General features: G+C 42.9%; 2 protein-coding genes across 2 annotated transcripts; one reads left to right on the forward strand and one right to left on the reverse strand.

The window, feature by feature from the left end:
- Nucleotides 1-1,464: 1,464 nt before the first annotated feature.
- LOC115123216 (trichohyalin-like) lies at nt 1,465-5,085 on the reverse strand. Its single transcript, XM_065004373.1, has 3 exons — nt 3,461-5,085; nt 2,066-2,633; nt 1,465-1,912 (listed from the first exon to the last, which is right to left on the reverse strand). The coding sequence occupies exons 1-3, from the start codon at nt 5,064-5,066 to the stop codon at nt 1,888-1,890; spliced, it is 2,199 nt and encodes a 732-aa protein (XP_064860445.1). The 5' UTR covers nt 5,067-5,085; the 3' UTR covers nt 1,465-1,887.
- A 5,475-nt stretch (nt 5,086-10,560) lies between these two features.
- LOC115122711 (zinc finger protein 239-like) lies at nt 10,561-19,919 on the forward strand. Its single transcript, XM_029651957.2, has 4 exons — nt 10,561-10,711; nt 12,535-12,655; nt 16,537-16,650; nt 17,012-19,919. The coding sequence occupies exons 1-4, from the start codon at nt 10,673-10,675 to the stop codon at nt 17,779-17,781; spliced, it is 1,044 nt and encodes a 347-aa protein (XP_029507817.1). The 5' UTR covers nt 10,561-10,672; the 3' UTR covers nt 17,782-19,919.
- Nucleotides 19,920-21,372: the final 1,453 nt, after the last annotated feature.

The raw sequence follows: 21,372 nt of genomic DNA on the forward strand, positions 1-21,372 counted from the left end.
CTGTTATTCCCATTTTAGTGGTGGGTGATTGTTTTCTGTCTCTGTGTCTTCACCAGACAGATCTGTTTAGTTTTCGTTCGTTGTCCTTGTTATTTTGTTTTTTGTGTTCAATGTTAATAAATTATCAACATGGACACGTATCACGCTGCATATTGGTCCGATCCTTCATACTCCTCGTCAGAGGAAGACGAATATCGTTACAGGGAGATATGCATACTGTATCTAAGAAAGTAATACTAAGTGTATGTTGTGTAGTAAGCTGTTAGTAGCCCATGTGCCTCACCCTAATAATTTTGTCCCTTTCCACTCTCATAACTTAGCCTACTGCTCTGACTTGATGGTGCACATGTAGACTATAGCCTGTTTTAGAGAAATGTAATCATCGAATATTGTATGAGCTTTCATTGTCTGCTTATATGCAGTTATGACTTGGTGTACAGGGAGAATACTGTAAGAATGGCCCATGTTCAAAATTCTGTCGCTGTACATTTCAAAAGTGCTGAACAAATGGTGATATTGACGACGTCCATCCTAGGTCTCTCATTGTCTTAATCTAAATTACAGATATCCTGTAGTCCACTCGTTGTCCCCTTGTGCCATAGTTTGTACATAAGCAAGTCAGCCATATCAGCTATGTTTTTTAAAGGATTCTCTCCATGGTGCTGAAAAGAAACCTCTGCTGTTGGGACAGCTTTATGTAGACCCTAACAGTTTGTGGGCATCGTTTGTTAAAGTTATAGTGCAATTAAGGTATTGTTTAGTGTTGTGTTGTGTAGTGGCTTTGCTGGCATTCATCTAAAACATTTTGGGGGAGTTTTCCCCACCATGATGTACATGCTGCAATCACCACTGGGTGGGTGAATTATAACACCACAACCCTGTTACCTATAGATAGACAGTCTAGAAATGTTTAAACTATTTACATGTGTTTGGTAAGCTTGCATTCCATTCCCCCTGTCACATGGGGATCTATGGTTGATTCTAGATGAAATAGTCAACTCTGTTACAGTCAACCCTGTCACTTTATTTGGCCCTTAATAGGCACTTGCTATAGTCTGTATTTGTTACTCTTGAGATGGGAAACATGTTTTATATTAAGTTGAACATGTGCTCTTTATGACAGAATGTTAGAATTAGGTGAAATAAAAGTTACACTCCCCAAAAGGTACTCAATTGGTGGAATGACCCAATTACTGAGAGAGCTAACGATGCGTCTACTGTTGCTCTCTCCTCAGATTCTTAGAGAAGCTATTTCAATCTGATATTTCTCCTATGGTCTAAAATAGATGTGTATAGAGGACTCCTCTCTAATATAACATGTCACACATTGTATCAAACTGATGGAATGTTAGGTGTCTCATTGAAAGTCTAACATCTACCATGACTACTGGATGTTTCAATTCTAATAAATAACAAAACAATCCACACCGTAACAACAATATTGCTTTTTTACTAAATGCTTTTATTAAAGAATAAAACTTTGCTAACAAAAATGACATCATCAAACATCACTGGCCTGGTGGAAATGATCAGAGTTGCATTCAACTTGAATAAAGATGAGAAACTCTGGTCTGTGGAGCCACTGGTCTGAGGGGAGGACTTCTGTTTAAACCATTTCCATTTTTGGGATATTTTCTAGGACTGTAGAGGTGGGGATCAGAGATGAATTCAACTTGGATAAAGATGAGAATCTGTTCTGGGGAGGAGTGTCACTGACCTTCGATGGTTTGTTGCCTGATAAAGAGGATACTTGCTGGCTTGAGGAGACTAAAATGTTTTGAGGAGGAAATGTGGCTCGATGACTTAAAGAGGAGGAGGAATTATTGGGCGACACTTTTAATTACCAACGTAACCTCAGTGGAACTGTGGCTTCATTGAGTTCCAGCTCTAGGCAGACAGCACATCAGGAAGGCTGTAAGACATCACAGAGACAGGTAAGTATCTATATATTTACATGTGTGTTGCATGTACACTAAACCCTCACATTTGGATAATGTCACTTTTTAAAGTGATGACATGTATATTAACAGTGTAAAACATGAATAGATGTTTAAACATTCTTTACCTCATCCTAATTTTCTTCCAGATGCTTGGCTTTTTCTTTGTCTTTGTCTTGGAGATTGGCTCTGATGTTTCAGCCTCTTCTGGAGCTTCTAGCTGCTGGCTGTCTGGCCCCCCCTGATGGTTCTCTGGCCCCTCCTGATGGTTCTCTGAACTCCCCTCCTGGTTCTCTGCCCATGCCTGTTGCCTCCTTGGCCCCTCCTGCTGGCCATCTCCAGATGCAACAGGCTCTTGGCTTACTTGTTGACCTGTCGCCCACCCCGGCAATTCCTGACCTTGGTTGTAGTCGTGGCTGTGTTGGGTGGTTGGACACCGGGTGATGTACTGGGTGCTGAACTTCTGTATTTGCTCATCAGCCTCCAGATTAATCTGCTCCAGGTACTTTTCCTTCATCTTCTCCCTCTCCTCCTTCAGTTGTTGATGAGTGTGTTTTTTAAGCAGGGACCGCTCTCTCCACTGCTTATTGAAATCCTCCAACTTCTTCCTTCTCTCCTCAGCCTTCAGCAGCTCCTTCCTCTTCTCCCTCTCTCTCTCTGCCCGGGTCATGGTTAGCCTTATGGGTCCAGGGATGACTGGAAGGGGAGAAGTAGAGTTCTCATTCAACTTAGTGGATCTGGTGTCAACTTAAATGTAATGGACACAGGGAATTAGGAATAGAAAACACAAATGGATCTCAATGATTCTTTACTCTTCTCATTTGAGCATGGCATGGAATTTGTAAATAAATGTAAATAATTCCCATCCCGAATTGACCTGACCCAAAGTTTAACACGAGTCCCAAATGGCACCTATTCTTGGAAAAGTGCCAGGGCCGGCCCTAGGCATATGCGATTGCTTAGGGCCCCATGGCAACTAGGGGCCCCTGACCCCCCAAAAACCTTTCCTGGTCAAATTACCCAGGGGCCTTGAACTACAGTGAGCCCCCATTAATTTTGTTAGTCAATTTCATTCAGATATTATCTTAACATGCCATAAGTCATGGCAAAATGTGTAAAGTTGAAGGAAATAGATTTCAAAACAGCTAATTCTTCTCTCCACCCCATGGGAAAATGTGTAGATTTGCAGCAAACTTGCTTAAAAAATGCAATATGTTCTCTACGCCCCGTTGCAAAGTGTAGATTGTGAGGAAATGTAGTCAAAAACCTGAACAAAATGTTTCTTAGGGCCTCAAAAGGCTATGATGCACTACTTTAGACCAGGGTCATTGAGATCCAGTTGAGTTTTCCATTCTAAATTCCCTGTGTACATTACATTTAAGTTGATACCAGATCAGCTTGACCATTTTGGACAGTAGTTTTATATTGAAACAATGATGCAACATGATGACTGGTGTGGAACGTATGTGTGTAGAGGAGACTACAGAGGATGATGTCATAAGCAGAGGGAAAACAGGTCTTACCTATGTGGACGATCTTTTCGCCCTCCTCAGCTTCTCTCTGACAGGTTCTCTCTATCTTTTTGAGGTTCCTCTTCTCCCACTTCTTGTTTACCCAGCCCACAGCTCTCCTTCGGATACTTTTATCAGGTGGGAGAATGTCCTCCTTGTCATCTTCCTTCTCCTCCTCCTCTTCAGTGTCCTCTAAGTCACCCCTCTTGTACTCAAGGATCTCCCTTCTCTCCTCTTTTTTCTTTACCTCTAAAATCTTCTCTCTCTCTCTGATTAAAGCTAAATGGCCTTCAAAGACTCTCTTTCTCTGCTCCTCTCTCTCTTCCTCTCTCTGCCTCTCCTCCTCTCTAAGTCTCAACATTTCTTTCTGTCTAGCAATTTCAATCTCTCGTTTTCTATCCTGCTCCTCTTGTTGTCTTGCCCTCTCCTGTTTTCTTTCCATCTCCAGCCGTCTTTCCTCCTTCTCCCTCCTGATTTGTTGTCCTCTTTCTATGTGTTCTCGTTCCCCCTTCAACACTTCTAACCTCCTCTCTTTACGCCTATTGAAGACTTCCCGTGCTTTTGCTTTAACATTAACTACTACATGTTTCTTCATGCTTACTTCCTTTCCTCTCTCTTCTCTTTCCCTGTACTCTTCCTCTGCTTTCTTAATCACTTCCTGCTTTTCTTCCATCTCTCTCTCCTGTTCTATCTCCAGTTCATTCTGTCCCTCAATATCCCCCAAAATATTTTTCTGCCCCTCCTTTCTTCTTCCTGCTTCCTCCCTTTCTCTCATAATCATATTTTCGTTCTCCATCTCTTTCTGTTGCTGATCTCTTAATTCCATCTCTCTCTGATTCTCATTGTCTTTCTCCCTTTCTTTCTCCTTCTCCTTTTGTTTCTGTCTCTCCTCTTGTTGTTGTCGTCTGTGTATCTCTTCTATCTCTCTCTGTCTCTTGTTCTTCCTCTCTCTTCCCTCCTTCTCCATGTCAATTTGCTTCTGTTTCCATATATCTTCTTCTTGATCTCTCTCAAACGATCTCTTTCTCTCCTCTTCTTGTTGTCGTCTCTCTTTCTCACCCATCTCTCTCTTTCTCTCTTTCTCACCCATCTGTCTCTGTCTCTCTTCTTCTCTTTCTTCCTCTTCCATCTCTATTTGCTTCTGTTTACATCTTTCTTCTTCAATCTCTCTTTCAATCTCTCTCTGTGTCTCTTCTCTTTCCATATTTTTCTGTCTCTTCTCCCTTCTCTTTCTTTTGATCTCTCTCTGTCTCTCTTTCTCCCTCTCTCTTTCTTCCTCTTCCATCTCTATTTGCTTGTGTTTACATCTTTCTTCATCGTTCTCTCTTTCAATCTGTCTCTGTCTCTCTTTCTCCCTCTCTCTTTCTTCCTCTTCCATCTCTATTTGCTTCTGTTTACATCTTTCTTCTTCAATCTCTCTTTCAATCTCTCTCTGTTTCTCTTTCTCCCTTTCTCGTTCTTCCTCTTCCATCTCTATTTGCTTCTGTTTACATCTTTCTTCTTCAATCTCTCTCTGTCTCTCTTCTTCTCTTTCCATAATTTTCTGTCTCTTCTCCATTCTCTTTCTTTTGATCTCTCTCTGTCTCTCTTTCTCCCTCTCTCTTTCTTCCTCTTCCATCTCTATTTGCTTCTGTTTACATCTTTCTTCATTGTTCTCTCTTTCAATCTGTCTCTGTCTCTCTTTCTCCCTCTCTCTTTCTTCCTCTTCCATCTCTATTTGCTTCTGTTTACATCTTTCTTCATTGTTCTCTCTTTCAATCTGTCTCTGTCTCTCTTTCTCCCTCTCTCTTTCTTCCTCTTCCATCTCTATTTGTTTGTGTTTACATCTTTCTTCTTCAATCTCTCTTTCAATCTTTCTCTGTCTCTCTTTCTCCCTCTCTCTTTCTTCCTCTTCCATCTCTATGTGCTTCTGTTTGCGTCTCTCCTCTTCTTCTCTCTCCATCTCCTTCTTCTTCTCATCTTCTTGTTGTCTCTGTTTTGGTATTTTCTCCATTCTCTTTCTTTCTACCTCTTTCTGTTTGTTGTGCTCACCCTTCATCTTCTCCTCCATGTCCATTTGGTTCTGTTTCCATTTATATTTGTCTGTTTCCATATTTTCTAATTCTATCTGCTGTTCCTTGATTTTCTTGAAGACTTCCTCCAATTCAGACATCTTTTTGTCATTGATGAGGGCTGTCTCCATCTCCATCTCTCTCTCCACTCTATTTTTCATCTCCTCTTCACTTCGTCTCCAATCATTTTCTCTCTCTCTGTCTCTATCAAATGTTCTCTCTGGCTCAGTCTCGTCTTTCAATCTAATCTCTTCTTTCATTCTCACAACCTCTCTGTCTAACACTAGTACATTTTGGTTAACCTGTTTCACTCTCTCATTCTGTCTTCTAAACGCTTCTTTCGCTCTTTCAAATTTGATTTTGTATTGAATCTCTTTTGTTGTCATATCTTCTTTCAGTCTCTCAACCTCTCTCTCTAACTCTTTTACCTTTTCGTTAACCAGTTTGACTTTCTCATTCTCTCCAATACGCACGTCTCTTTCTCTTTCAAATATGATTTCCTTCTCAATCTCTTTCAATCTCTCAATCTCTCGTTCTAACACTTTTATCGTTTCTTCTGCCTGTTCCACTTTCTTCTTCATTTCTTGTCTTTCCAATTCTGCTTTTCTCACCCTTTCCATCTCCCTTTCTCTCTCTCTTTCCCTCTCTCTTCCTGTCTCAATAGGTTTGTGGTTCCAGGCCAGTCTTGGTCGCTGATCCTCCATGACTTTCTGCCATAGCCTCAATCTCTCAATCTCTTGCTTCATTTTAAAAGGTAAAATTAGTGATAATCTATGACCAAGACATACTTTCAAAGGATTTGCAGAGAACGATACACAGAAATACAACCTAGAACTGGGTAATTGAATCAAACACTGGACAACATCAATAGCAGGGTCATTTTGATCAATTCATCTGGACAATTCATTGTCAATTAATGTATTATCATGGTTTGAAAAAATTACGAGACATTTTATGGAATCAATTGTGTCCAAAATGTGTACAAATACAAACACACAACCTTCTTACCCATTCAGTTAGGGGTTTGAGAAATTCCTGTTACAATTTGTGTGATGTTACAACAATGTTGCCTCTGATGTTTATGCTTGTAGAAATGACTCCTACAAATGATGCTTCACTAATGCAGTTATTTAAAACCTGCACAGATACAGTTATCAACAACAACAACAGTAATGACGTTAATAAGGAAGTGGATATTCAACCGGCAGAAGAAAGGCATAGGGGTTGAGATAAATGAAGGTTAGGTTCAGGACCTAGGGTTGGGTTAAGGTAAAGGTTAGGTATAGTTTCAGTGAGGTTAAGGTAAGGGTTAAGGTAAGGAATAAGAGTTAACATTGGGTTAGCGTACCGCTGTCTGCCACTATTCATTTTCAGCTGGGTGAATATACACTGCCTTTTAATAATAACAATGACATGTCTTACGTGGGCCAGTTGTAGGTCCACCATCAGTAGATCCAGCAGTTGTTTGAGTCTGTGGATCTCCTGCATTTTTCTCTGGTGCTCCATTGCTTCTGTGGCTCTCTCTGCCTCCCTCTGTCTCTCTGCCTCCCTCTGTCTCTCTGCCTCCCTCTGTCTCTCTGCTTCCCTCTGTCTCTCTGCCTCCCTCTGTCTCTCTGCTGCTCTCTGTCTCTCTGCTTCTCTCTGTCTCTCTGCATCTCTCTGGCTCTCTGCTTCTCTCTGTCTCTCTGCTTCTCTCTCTCTCTGCATCTCTCTGGCTCTCTGCCTCCCTCTGGCTCTCTGCCTCCCTCTGGCTCTCTGCCTCCCTCTGGCTCTCTGCCTCCCTCAGTCTCAGGATCTCAGCCTTCCACTCTGTCATTATACCCCTTTCTACTCTTCTTCTCCTCCTTTCATCTTTTAAAAGGGATCGGAGATTGTCTGTCTCAGACTGTAATTGTTCAATGATCTTGTCCATCTCCGTTCCACCATTCCTCTTCTTCTTTTCCTCCTCCCAGAGGCACACTTGAAGTCTGTCCATCTCCTTCTTCTGGTTTCGGATCGTTCGATCCTTCCCCCTCAACTCAAGCATGTGGGCTTCCTTCTCTGTATAGGTCTTCTTCTCTTCTCTCGGGAAGTGAACCTCCATCTCTGCCTGCTTGTAGCTGGGATCAAAGGAATGTCAACACATTTTTTAGGAAGTGAACTCAGACAATTTACTACAATATTAAAATAATAATTAAACATCTGCTCAATTTAACTGTCTTTAATAACACAAATCACACAACTGTGACTTACAGTAGGTGAATGTGATGAGTTGACTGTCCATGATGGCCAGAGGTGGGTCATGTGTCACTCTGGTCCAGGGCGTTACGTACAGCTTGCAGACACTGAGCCTTCCTTCAGCAAGCTGCACATAATGCCCTGGACCAGAGCTAGGTTATGTGATGAATGACTTACAGACTGTTCCATATGATAGGAGGGGGTAAGAAGACAGTCCCAGTAGGACACATAATGCCCTGGACCAGAGCTAGGTTATGTGATGAATGACTTACAGACTGTTCCATATGATAGGAGGGGGTAAGAAGACAGTCCCAGTAGGACACATAATGCCCTGGACCAGAGCTAGGTTATGTGATGAATGAGTTACAGACTGTTCCATATGATAGGAGGGGGTAAGAAGACAGTCCCAGTAGGACACATAATGCCCTGGACCAGAGCTAGGTTATGTGATGAATGACTTACAGACTGTTCCATATGATAGGAGGGGGTAAGAAGACAGTCCCAGTAGGACACATAATGCCCTGGACCAGAGCTAGGTTATGTGATGAATGACTTACAGACTGTTCCATATGATAGGAGGGGGTAAGAAGACAGTCCCAGTAGGACACAATGCCCTGGACCAGAGCTAGGTTATGTGATGAATGACTTACAGACTGTTCCATATGATAGGAGGGGGTAAGAAGACAGTCCCAGTAGGAGACGGAGATCGTCCAGAAGAAGAAGAGGTGTCCATCTCCTCAGAGACTGCAGGAAAGGTCTACAAGTTTTATTTCTGGAAAATAAAGAGATGCCTTCATTCAGCAACAATGTGTGTTTCTATGTTTCTGTCACTAGATGGTGCCATTGTACACAACATTTACTCACCAGGTCAGTGAATTCAGAAACAGTCTTCAGAGTTGAGTCCTCAAGCTCTAGCCTACAACCCATCATGCATCAGCACAACTAATATAATAATAGCTCATCACAACTTCATAATCACAGTACACCTGGATTGTGTTCACAAAGTGTTTCAGGGTAGGAGTGCTGATCTAGGATCAGGTCACCTCCTGTCCATCAAAACGTATTCAGTTTGATTTAAAAGACCAAACTGATTATTGATCAGCACTCCTTCTATGAGACTTTGTGAATATGAGCCTATGGGAAAGAACCTTTCTGGCATATGCTGGCTAGACAGTACACAGACAATTCAGATGGTCCGACAGACAGACAGAAGAGTAGATACAGATGGAGTGATTGATAGCAACAGAAATAACGAAGCTATAATAAATAATTGTATTTTATAAGGCTAGGTATATAATGTCAGAAAGAAAACATATTTCAAATATATTAACGTTCACCTTCACATGTGGTATCTTACCATGACAGAATTATAGGCTAAGTAGGCTAGCGGATGGTTAATGTATTGTAAACTTTTGTAAATATTTGACTCACCTCAAATCACACGTGTCAAACCTCAGTTTTAGTGTTGAACTGAATAATATCTTCGGCATGAACTTTCTCTGGTCTGGAGCTGTATTGTTGCGTCATTTGGAACGCTTGAGCGTCATAATTGTTTGAATGTTAAATGACGAGACGGAGGCGTTGATGCGAGTAACCAGTCTTGTTCAGTACATCACAACACATCCGGGTAACTCAAGCACCCCGGTAAAACACAAGAGTTGCAGTAATGAACATTTACCAACAGATGGCATCACTGTGCCATTTTACACCCATAACACACTCTGTTACAGATTTTAGTTTTGGAAACAGAAAGATGTATGGAGATCAAATGTTTCATTGATGAGAAATTGAGCTGAATATTGGTCAAAATCCATCTTGTTCAATCTTTTCCCACTGATGGCCACCGGGCTTCCTCTCACTACCAAATATGCCAACCGGATGTTTCACATTTATACACGCTATCTGTGGTACAATGGTAGAACAATCTAGGAGGTGAGTTCATCTCTTAAATCAACATCTAGCAGGATTGGGTCGGTTTAACAATATTCACAAAACTGTAGCTAGGTTTCCATCCAATATTCTAAAATCCCCAAAACGATGTGCTCATTTTTCCCTCCAGTGACGTGTTTCCATCAATTTGTGTTGTTACAGGCTGCGTGTGATTTATTTTACTGGGCAAGTCAGTTAAGAACAAATTCTTATTTTCAATGACGGCCTAGGAACAGTGGGTTATCTGCCTGTTCAGGGGCAGAACGACAGATTTGTACCTTGTCAGCTTGGGGGTTTGAGCTTGCAACCTTCCAGTTACTAGTCCAAACGCTCTAACCACTAGGCTACCCTGCCACCCCAATGATGACGTAGTGCACATACCTTTTGTGGCGCACATACCTCTTATGGTTTCGAAACATCTTTGATGGACAGGCTAATAATCTTTGTTCATTTAGAGAACATGGTGGCCAGAAAGGCTAAACTAGGGCTATTTTGTGTGTGTGTGTGTGTGTGTGTGTGTGTGTGTGTGTGTGTGTGTGTGTGTGTGTGTGTGTGTGTGTGTGTGTGTGTGTGTGTGTGTGTGTGTGTGTGTGTGTGTGTGTGTGTGTGTGTGTGTGTCAGTTGAGGCTGGTGGGAGGAACTATAGGAGGACGTCCTCTTTGTATTGGCTGGAATGGATTAAATGGAACGGTATCATAAAACACCTCAAACATATTGAAACCACGTTTGACCCCATTCCATTTATATAACCTCTTCTGGTGTGTGTGTTGTTGTTCGGTTTGCCAATGAGCAGAATCCAACATTGCATAATGATTATATCACGCCTGTGATTCCCACTCCCGTACAACAGGTGGCGTAAATCTACATCTGTGTAGCTTGACAACAGACTTAGTCTGTCGAAGGAGAAAATGCGGAAATTGACATTGCGTTTGTTTTGGGGATATTTTTTGGGTGGGGGAAGGCGATGTCAAGGCATAAATAACACTACTCGTCAAACAATGAACAAATAACTTCACAAAAAAAATAAATGTATGATTTCGCTTTAGCTACCAAAACAAGGCTTCAGGTAAGAATCCCCCCCATTAGTCGAAGGGGTCTGTTGTAAGGCAAATGGCCAGGCATGGCCTAGCTACCTTTAGCAACCTATTGACGATAGTATCTTCTCAGTAAACCACATTTCCATCCACTGTTTTTTATTTATTTATTGTGAAGTCGTACTGTATAAAAAGAAAAATCACAAACCCTACAGCTGTGGCAATAGATACATTTGTTCGTTTGACATGGTGGGATATTTTTTGTGTCAGTAAAATGTAATTATGTGAGAAATAGCTTGTGGGGAAACGTATCATATCGAAGTGAATCTGTGGTTCACACGTGATGCCGTGTGGTTCTGCCACTATGGATCAGCAGACCATGTAGTTTTATTAAACTACAAATTAAATATATTATGATGAATTTCACAGGGTGGTGAAAGTGCAAGGTGATGAGCTTGATGCACCTTTCCAATAAACCACAATGGTCTAATTCTGGTGTCATGGTGACTGATGGGTTTTACTGCCTTTTTGACAAATAAAAATATTCCTGCTAGAGAGCTCCTAGCAGAACTCGGCTAAGAGAAGCAGACCTTCTGGTCGCATACAGGTTCAGTTTGCTCCTAGCGGAACTCGGCTAAGAGAAGCAGACCTTCTGGTCGCATACAGGTTCAGTTTGCTCCTAGCGGAACTCGGCTAAGAGAAGCAGACCTTCTGGTCGCATACAGGTTCAGTTTGCTCCTAGCGGGAACTCGGCTAAGAGAAGCAGACCTTCTGGTCGCATACAGGTTCAGTTTGCTCCTAGCGGAACTCGGCTAAGAGAAGCGGCCGTCTGCTCGCATACTCCCTAATGACCTTCGCTTGAAAAACTTTGAGCCACCGTAGCAACAGCATAGCCAGAAACACTTTCTCAAAATAGTCGGAATTAATCAAAAATCAACCATAAATCAAGGAATCTGTCATTAATTTTGACGGTTTTGCCGAAGAGGTATTAGTGGCGCAATTTTACATCTACCTAACATGTTTGGTGCAGTATAGTGAAAAAAAATTGCATGGAAACTAGTCCTCTCTCCTTTGAATGACAACCAACACTTAATTTTCCCACTCCTACTAGGAGTAGTACTGTTGACCAATCACTGACAAAGGGGTGTATCCATCAGCTACTGACCTCTGACCTTTGACTTGCCTCAACAACAACAAAAATGTTTATCTGCACGAACAGCCGAAGACCAAAACGAACAAAAACATCACCAAATGTTATAGTAATATATGTGCCAATTGTTTCGCCTGGGAAGCATTCAGCTTAAAGAGTCCAGTTAGGCTCCTTCAGTCCAGTACAGGGCTAGATAAAAACCCAAACCCCATATAGCTAACGTTAGCCAGCTACATGTACCTTACAATTTTAGACTTTATTTAGTAGCTTAGCCCGGGATAGGGAACTGACTTTCCGTGGCAATAATTGAATACATCGGAAAATAAGGGATGTTTTTTTTATTGTATTTTTTTAAGCAAGGGACGTGTGATTGCGGATTAGTAAAAAAAAAAAAAATAAAGATTGATCGTATGTATAGGATGCACATGGTATACATCATCCAAGACGTGCTTGCTTACTTGTAGGTTCCTTCTGGACAATGTAACAACAAAGAAATAAGAAATAATACAAGATAAGAGTACGACCATAAAGTAAATGGCTCAGTAGAAGAGAATAAACATTTTAGCATCAGTATAATACAGGAAGGGACCATTTTTACACATGTTTGGGGGAAGAGGGGGGGGGCAACTAGCTAGCAAGCCATCAAATGATGTAACAGTCCTGCATTTCATACAGACTTCTTTTTTTTTTAATGTTATTTTACAGGTTTTGTGCATCACAGGAGAGATGGCGTCAGTGAAAGACAGCAGTCAGACACTTCTGCTCAATGTCATCACGAAAGATAAAGAGGAGGAAGTGAAGATTTGGGAATGTGATGATTACCCAGGTAAGGAGGGGAATGTGATGATTACCCAGGTAAGGAAGGGAATGTGATGATTACCCAGGTAAGGAAGGGAATGTGATGATTACCCAGGTAAGGAAGGGAATGTGATGATTACCCAGGTAAGGAGGGGAATGTGATGAAGGGAATGTGATGATTACCCAGGTAAGGAGGGGAATGTGATGAAGGGAATGTTTACATTTACATTTAAGTCATTTAGCAGACGCTCTTATCCAGAGCGACTTACAAATTGGTGCGTTCACCTTATGACATCCAGTGGAACAGCCACTTTACAATAGTGCATCTAAATCTTTTAAGGGGGGTGAGAAGGATTACTTTATCCTATCCTGGGTATTCCTTAAAGAGGTGGGGTTTCAGGTGTCTCCGGAAGGTGGTGATTGACTCCGCTGTCCTGGCGTCGTGAGGGAGTTTGTTCCACCATTGGGGGGCCAGAGCAGCGAACAGTTTTGACTGGGCTGAGCGGGAACTGTACTTCCTCAGTGGTAGGGAGGCGAGCAGGCCAGAGGTGGATGAACGCAGTGCTCTTGTTTGGGTGTAGGGCCTGATCAGAGCCTGGAGGTACTGAGGTGCCGTTCCCCTCACAGCTCCGTAGGCAAGCACCATGGTCTTGTAGCGGATGCGAGCTTCAACTGGAAGCCAGTGGAGGGAGCGGAGGAGCGGGGTGACGTGAGAGAACTTGGGAAGGTTGAACACCAGACGGGCTGCGGCGTTCTGGATGAGTTGTAGGGGTTTAATGGCACAGGCAGGGAGCCCAGCCAACAGCGAGTTGCAGTAATCCAGACGGGAGATGACAAGTGCCTGGAGATGACAAGTGCCTGGATTAGGACCTGCAACTCTCGCTCTCTTGAAGACGGAAGGGACGTAGCCAGCGGTCAGGGATGAGTTGATGAGCGAGGTGAGGTAAGGGAGAAGGTCTCCGGAAATGGTCTGGAGAAGAGAGGAGGGGATAGGGTCAAGCGGGCAGGTTGTTGGGCGGCCGGCCGTCACAAGACGCAAGATTTCATCTGGAGAGAGAGGGGAGAAAGAGGTCAGAGCACAGGGTAGGGCAGTGTGAGCAGAACCAGCGGTGTCGTTTGACTTAGCAAACGAGCAAACGAGGATCGGATGTCGTCGACCTTCTTTTCAAAATGGTTGACGAAGTCATCTGCAGAGAGGGAGGAGGAGGGGAGGGGGAGGAGGATTCAGGAGGGAGGAGAAGGTGGCAAAGAGCTTCCTAGGGTTAGAGGCAGATGCTTGGAATTTAGAGTGGTAGAAAGTGGCTTTAGCAGCAGAGACAGAAGAGGAAAATGTAGAGAGGAGGGAGTGAAAGGATGCCAGGTCCGCAGGGAGGCGAGTTTTCCTCCATTTCCGCTCGGCTGCCCGGAGCCCTGTTCTGTGAGCTCGCAATGAGTCGTCGAGCCACGGAGCGGGAGGGGAGGACCGAGCCGGCCTGGAGGATAGGGGACATAGAGAGTCAAAGGATGCAGAAAGGGAGGAGAGGAGGGTTGAGGAGGCAGAATCAGGAGATAGGTTGGAGAAGGTTTGAGCAGAGGGAAGAGATGATAGGATGGAAGAGGAGAGAGTAGCGGGGGAGAGAGAGCGAAGGTTGGGAGGGCGCGATACCATCCGAGTAGGGGCAGTGTGGGAAGTGTTGGATGAGAGCGAGAGGGAAAAGGATACAAGGTAGTGGTCGGAGACTTGGAGGGGAGTTGCAATGAGGTTAGTGGAAGAACAGCATCTAGTAAAGATGAGGTCGAGCGTATTGCCTGCCTTGTGAGTAGGGGGAAGGTGAGAGGGAGAGGTCAAAAGAGGAGAGGAGTGGAAAGAAGGAGGTGGCAGAGAGGAATGAGTCAAAGGTAGACGTGGGGAGGTTAAAGTCGCCCAGAACTGTGAGAGGTGAGCCGTCCTCAGGAAAGGAGCTTATCAAGGCATCAAGCTCATTGATGAACTCTCCAAGGGAACCTGGAGGGCGATAAATGATAAGGATGTTAAGCTTGAAAGGGCTGGTAACTGTGACAGCATGGAATTCAAAGGAGGCGATAGACAGATGGGTAAGGGGAGAAAGAGAGAATGACCACTTGGGAGAGATGAGGATCCCGGTGCCACCACCCGCTGACCAGAAGCTCTCGGGGTGTGCGAGAACACGTGGGCGGACGAAGAGAGAGCAGTAGGAGTAGCAGTGTTATCTGTGGTGATCCATGTTTCCGTCAGTGCCAAGAAGTCGAGGGACTGGAGGGAGGCATAGGCTGAGATGAACTCTGCCTTGTTGGCCGCAGATCGGCAGTTCCAGAGGCTACCGGAGACCTGGAACTCCACGTGGGTCGTGCGCGCTGGGACCACCAGATTAGGGTGGCGCGACCACGCGGTGTGGGAGCGTTTGTATGGTCTGTGCAGAGAGGAGAGAACAGGGATAGACAGACACATAGTTGACAGGCTACAGACGAGACTACGCTAATGCAAAGGAGATTGGAATGACAAGTGGACTACACGTCTCGAATGTTCAGAAAGTTAAGCTTACGTAGCAAGAATCTTATTGACTAAAATGATTAAAATGATACAGTACTGCTGAAGTAGGCTAGCTTGCAGTGGCTGCGTTGTTGACTTTGTAGGCTAGCTGGCAGTGGTTGTTGACACTACACTAATCAAGTCGTTCCGTTGAGTGTGATAGTTTCCACAGTGCTGCTATTCGGGGGCTAGCTGGCTAGCTAGCAGTGTTGATTACGTTACGTTGCGTTAAAAGAACGACAATAGCTGGCTAGCTAACCTAGAAAATCGCTCTAGACTACACAATTATCTTTGATACAAAGACGGCTATGTAGCTAGCTATGTAGCTAGCTACGATCAAACAAGTCAAACCGTTGTACTGTAATGAAATGAAATGAAAATGTGATACTACCTGTGGAGCGAAGCGGAATGCGAACGGGTTGTTGAGTGAGGAAGTTCTATTCGGTGGACGTTGGCTAGCTGTTGGCTAGCTAGCAGTGTCTCGTACGTTAAGGACGACAAATAGCTGGCTAGCTAACCTCGGTAAATTAAGATAATCACTCTAAGACTACACACTCTAAACTACACAATTATCTTGGATACGAAGACAGCAAAGACAACTATGTAGCTAGCTAACACTACACTAATCAGGTCATTCAGTTGAGTGTAATAGTTATTACAGTGCTGCTATTCGGTAGAGGGTGGACGTTAGCTAGCTGGCTAGCTGCTGGGCAGATGGCAGTGTAGACTACGTTAGGACGACGAAATACGATAATTACGCAATTATCTTTGATACAAAGACGGCTATGTAGCTAGCTAAGAAGAAATTGCTAAGATTAGACAAATCAAACCGTTGTACTATAGTGAAATGTAATGAAATGTAATGAAAAGTTATACAACCTGCGGAGCGAAGTGCGAATGCGACCGCTCGCTCCAACCCGCTACTATGATTACCCAGGTAAGGAAGGGAATGTGATGAAGGGAATGTAATGATTACCCAGGTAAGGAAGGGAATGTGATGAAGGGAATGTAATGATTACCCAGGTAAGGAAGGGAATGTGATGAAGGGAATGTGATGATTACCCAGGTAAGGAAGAGCAGGTTTTCTTGTCCGAGGGCAACGGTGTCTGCTGGTTTTCATACTTACCTTTTTAGCCAGACAGATTGATTACGTTATTATTTTTTTAAGACACTATCCTATTTTTCATTTGCTGTTGTGGCTTGAGCACGGCAGATTAAAAGACATACTTGGGTTATTTAGTTGTTTGCGTGCCACTTTGTGACATTGTTTTAGTAATAAATAAATACATTTATCCCCTGCAAGTTGACTACTTTCAATACTATAGTTTTGATGGTATGTGTATTGCAGCGTTTGACATGTTCGTCTGTTCTCGTTCACACAGGAGAGAGTCCAGAGGCGGCGTCAGAAAAGGTGGCAGACAGAAGTCAAACACTGGGGCTGAATGTCATCATTAACAGAGAGGAGAAGGAAGACGTTGGTGAATCTGTTGATGCTGGTAAAAATCAGGTTTTATGTAGAATTTTTAGGCCTGTCAGAGTATTCATTTTTATTTTATTTAAAAAAAATTAAATCTCAGATTAAAGGTGCTCACCAGTGGTAGTAGAACTCATTGTAAATAGAATACATAGCCTAATTAAATTAAGGTAAAATGAAGGTAGAACAAACCTAGGTAGAATAAAATAAAAAGGTAGCCCCTCCATGGATCTCCATACACTTAAAGCAGAGAAACCTCCCATTTAAGCAGAGTTGTCTATATCCATTTTCAGTACTGCTTAATTGTGCACGTCTTTTATTATAATTTGATGCAATGATTGTGTTACACCTGTTCATCTGTTGTTCTGCTGTCATTCACACAGGAGAGACCCCTAACTCCTCTGACCAAGTTGAGACATTTCCTGCTTCAGTCAAGCAACGTCGGAAAGTGAGCAAAGTGAAGAAGCCTCACCGCTGTCCTCACTGTGAGAAGAGTTTCCCATTCCCATCATATCTTGAAAGACACGTGCGAAAACATTCTGGAGAGAAGCCTTATTCCTGCTCTGACTGTGGGATGAGTTTCTCCCAACTGAGTGGCTTGAACGTGCACCATCGAACGCACACTGGAGAGAAGCCTCACCGCTGTCCTCACTGTGAGGAGAGTTTCCCATTCCCATCATATCTTGAAAGACACGTGCGAAAACATTCTGGAGAGAAGCCTTATTCCTGCTCTGACTGTGGGATGAGTTTCTCCCAACTGAGTGGCTTGAACGTGCACCATCGAACGCACACTGGAGAGAAGCCTCACCACTGTCCTCACTGTGAGAAGAGTTTCCCATTCCTATCATATCTTGAAATACACCTGCGTAAACATTCTGGAGAGAAACCGTACTCCTGCTCTGACTGTGGGAAATGCTTCACAACATCAAGTCATCTAACCTCTCATCGGAGAACTCACACAGGGGAGAAGCCTTACTCCTGCTCTGACTGTGGGAAGAGTTTCCCATTCCCATCATATCTTGAAAGACACCTGCGGAAACATTCTGGCGAGAAGCCTTACTGCTGCTCTGACTGCGGGAAATGCTTCACCACATCAAGCAATCTAACGCTACATCAGAGTGCACACAGGGGAGAAGCCTTGGAGCCAATTTGAGTTCAAAAGAATTGACCCAAAAAGAAAAAGAAATGAAATTAAAAAAATTATTGTGAAGTAATGCATGGTGAAACTGAAATGTAAAAAACAAACATAATAATGTAAACAAAAAAGTGAATTGTATGAAAAAAAAAATGTAGAATTCAAACACATTGAAAATGATTTTCAAAGCATTCAGTTGATGTTTGCATCCAATCTTTAAAGTTGATTTGGTCAAATAACTTGTTTTCGCTCTTGGCTTTTGTCCTTGCAATGACAATTTTATTCCACCTTCAAGTCATCTTTTCTCTCCTCCAAGTTTTGGTACTCTTGACCTGGAGGCAGGGTTAGAGGGGATGGGCGTGTCTAATGTTAGAGGGAATGGGCGTGTCCAATGTTAGAGGGGATGGGCGTGTCCAATGTTAGAGGGGATGGGCGTGTCCAATGTTAGAGGGGATGGGCGTGTCCAATGTTAGAGGGGATGGGCGTGTCCAATGAGCCACAGCCTTGGAGTGGCAGCATTCCTCCAGTATCCCCCCAACAGGACACATTCTTATTGGACAAGCACACCTGATTCAACTTGTCAACTAATCAAGTTCTCAATTTTTATTTTTTTACTTTAACATTTATTTAACATGGCAAGTCAGTTTTAAGAACAAATTCTTATTTTCAATGACGGCCTAGGAATCAGTGGGTTAACTGCCTTGTTCAGGGGCAGAATGACAGATTTTTACCTTGTCAGCTCGGGGGATTCGATCCTGCAACCCTTTCGGTTACTACTAGTCCAACGATCTAACCACTAGGCTACCTTGCCTCAATGAGCTGAATGAGGTGTAGGGCTAGAACAAAAATGTGTAGTGTTGGAGACCAGGGTTGGGAAACACTGTCCTAACCAATAGGTTACTTGCACAATGTCGTAAAAACAACTTCCTGGTAATAAAGGTCATGGAAATCTGTTTGCTGGCGAACGGCTTTGTTTTTAGCTACTTTTTTTGTTTACCTGTATTAGCAATTTCTCTCAAGTCCTTCTCCTATTTGTACCAGTAGTGCACTATATCGGGAATAGAGTGTGATTAGGGACGTAACCTGGGTTTCAGAGCAGGTCTGTAAGTTGCTTGGACACTATACAGACAGACAAACAAACCAATACATACAATTACCACATAATGACAAAAAACAAAATATAATATTTCTTGGAACTTTTAAGCCAACAATATGTTTCTGTCCATTTCTGTTTTATTTATTCCATTTGTTATTTGTTCAATTGGTTTGCTCTGTGTTTGTGTGTGTGTGTGTGTGTGTGTGTGTGTGCGAAAACTGATTTTTAGATACACTCCTGTTTCTTGCGTGTGGTCAGATTTCTCATCCATCTCGAGCTCAGGTCTCCTGTGAGAGGGTATGGTATGCTTGATGTACATCCTTACACCTCCCACTTGTCTGCTTCTGTGTCTATTATAGAGAACATATTCCTTTCAATGTCCACCACAGAGCTGGGAATAGTGTCTGATAGCTAAGGATGGGAATGGAATAAAAAGGTTGAATGAAAACCTGGTTGTAGATGCAGAAAGGGGACTAAGGAGAAGGAAGGAGACGCGTTCTGTCTCCTAGAGATGAACGTACTTTGGTGCGAAAAGTGCAAATCAATCCCAGAGCAACAGCAAAGGACATTGTGAAGATGCTGGAGGAAACAGGTGCAAAAGTATCTATCCACAGTAAAAACGATTCCTATATCGACATAACCTGAAAGGCCACTCACCAAGGAAGAAGCCACTGCTCCAAAACCGCCATAAAAAATGCCAGACTACGGTTTGCAACTGCATATGGGGAAAAAGATTGTACTTTTTGGAGAAATGTCCTCTGGTCTGATGAAACAAAAAATCCTATAGAAAATGTGTGGGCAGAACTGAAAAAGTGTGTGCGAGCAAGGAGGTCTACAAACCTGACTCAGTTCCTGACACAAGCTCTGTCAGGAGGAATGGGCCAAAATTCACCAAACTTATTGTGGGAAGCTTGTGGAAAGCTACCTGAAACGTTTGACCCAAGTTAAACAATTTAAAGGTAATGCTACCAAATACCAATTGAGTGTATGTAAACTTCTGACCAACTGGGAATGTGATGAAATAAATAAAAGCTGAAATAAATCATTCTCTCTACTATTATTCTGACATTTCACATTCTTAAAATAAAGTGGTGATCCTAACTGACCTAAAATGGAATTTTTACTAGGATTAAATGTCAGGAATTGTGAAAAACTGAGTTTAAATGTATTTGGCAAAGGTGAATGTAAACTCCCGACTTCAACTGTATGTAAGTAAAGCCTGATTTTATTTTAATGATGAGGAAATGATTAAACTGTTTCAAAGTATCGTAGGAAATTCACGTCTGTTGTTGTATGCAGATACCTTTAAAAAAGGCAGGGGCCTGGATCAGAAAACCAGTCAGTATCTGGCGTGGATCAGAAAACCAGTCAGTATCTGGTGTGGATCAGAAAACCAGTCAGTATCTGGCGTGGATCAGAAAACCAGTCAGTATCTGGTGTGGATCAGAAAACCAGTCAGTATCTGGTGTGGATCAGAAAACCAGTCAGTATCTGGTGTGGATCAGAAAACCAGTCAGTATCTGGTGTGGATCAGAAAACCAGTCAGTATCTGGTGTGGATCAGAAAACCAGTCAGTATCTGGTGTGGATCAGAAAACCAGTCAGTATCTGGTGTGGATCAGAAAACCAGTCAGTATCTGGTGTGGATCAGAAAACCAGTCAGTATCTGGCGTGGATCAGAAAACCAGTCAGTATCTGGTGTGGATCAGAAAACCAGTCAGTATCTGGTGTGGATCAGAAAACCAGTCAGTATCTGGTGTGGATCAGAAAACCAGTCAGTATCTGGTGTGGATCAGAAAACCAGTCAGTATCTGGTGTGGATCAGAAAACCAGTCAGTATCTGGTGTGGATCAGAAAACCAGTCAGTATCTGGTGTGGATCAGAAAACCAGTCAGTATCTGGTGTGGATCAGAAAACCAGTCAGTATCTGGTGTGGATCAGAAAACCAGTCAGTATCTGGTGTGGATCAGAAAACCAGTCAGTATCTGGTGTGGATCAGAAAACCAGTCAGTATCTGGTGTGGATCAGAAAACCAGTCAGTATCTGGTGTGGATCAGAAAACCAGTCAGTATCTGGTGTGGATCAGAAAACCAGTCAGTATCTGGTGTGGATCAGAAAACCAGTCAGTATCTGGTGTGACCATCATTTGCCTTGTGTAGTGTGACACATCTCCTTCACATAGAGTTGATCAGGCTGTTGCTTGTGGCCTGTGGATTGTTGTCCCACTCCTCTTTAATGACTGTGTGAAGTTGTTGGATATTGGCAGGAACTGAAACACGCTGACGTACACGTCTATCCAGAGCTTCCCAAACTGGGGTACGCCAAATAAAAATGTAATTCACATTTTCAAATATTTTTTTTATATATTTTTTAAAGTTTCTATTCTTTACATTTTCAAACAGTCCATTTATATTTTCCAACGGGGCTATACATATACATTTAGTTGAGTTTTTTTCCCACACCTGAGTAGCCTCATTTCACTGCCAAAAAATAATCTAGTGTTCAGTGAAATAA

Source organism: Oncorhynchus nerka, linkage group LG18 (assembly GCF_034236695.1).
Source record: "Oncorhynchus nerka isolate Pitt River linkage group LG18, Oner_Uvic_2.0, whole genome shotgun sequence".
Taxonomy (NCBI): Eukaryota; Metazoa; Chordata; class Actinopteri; order Salmoniformes; family Salmonidae; genus Oncorhynchus; species Oncorhynchus nerka.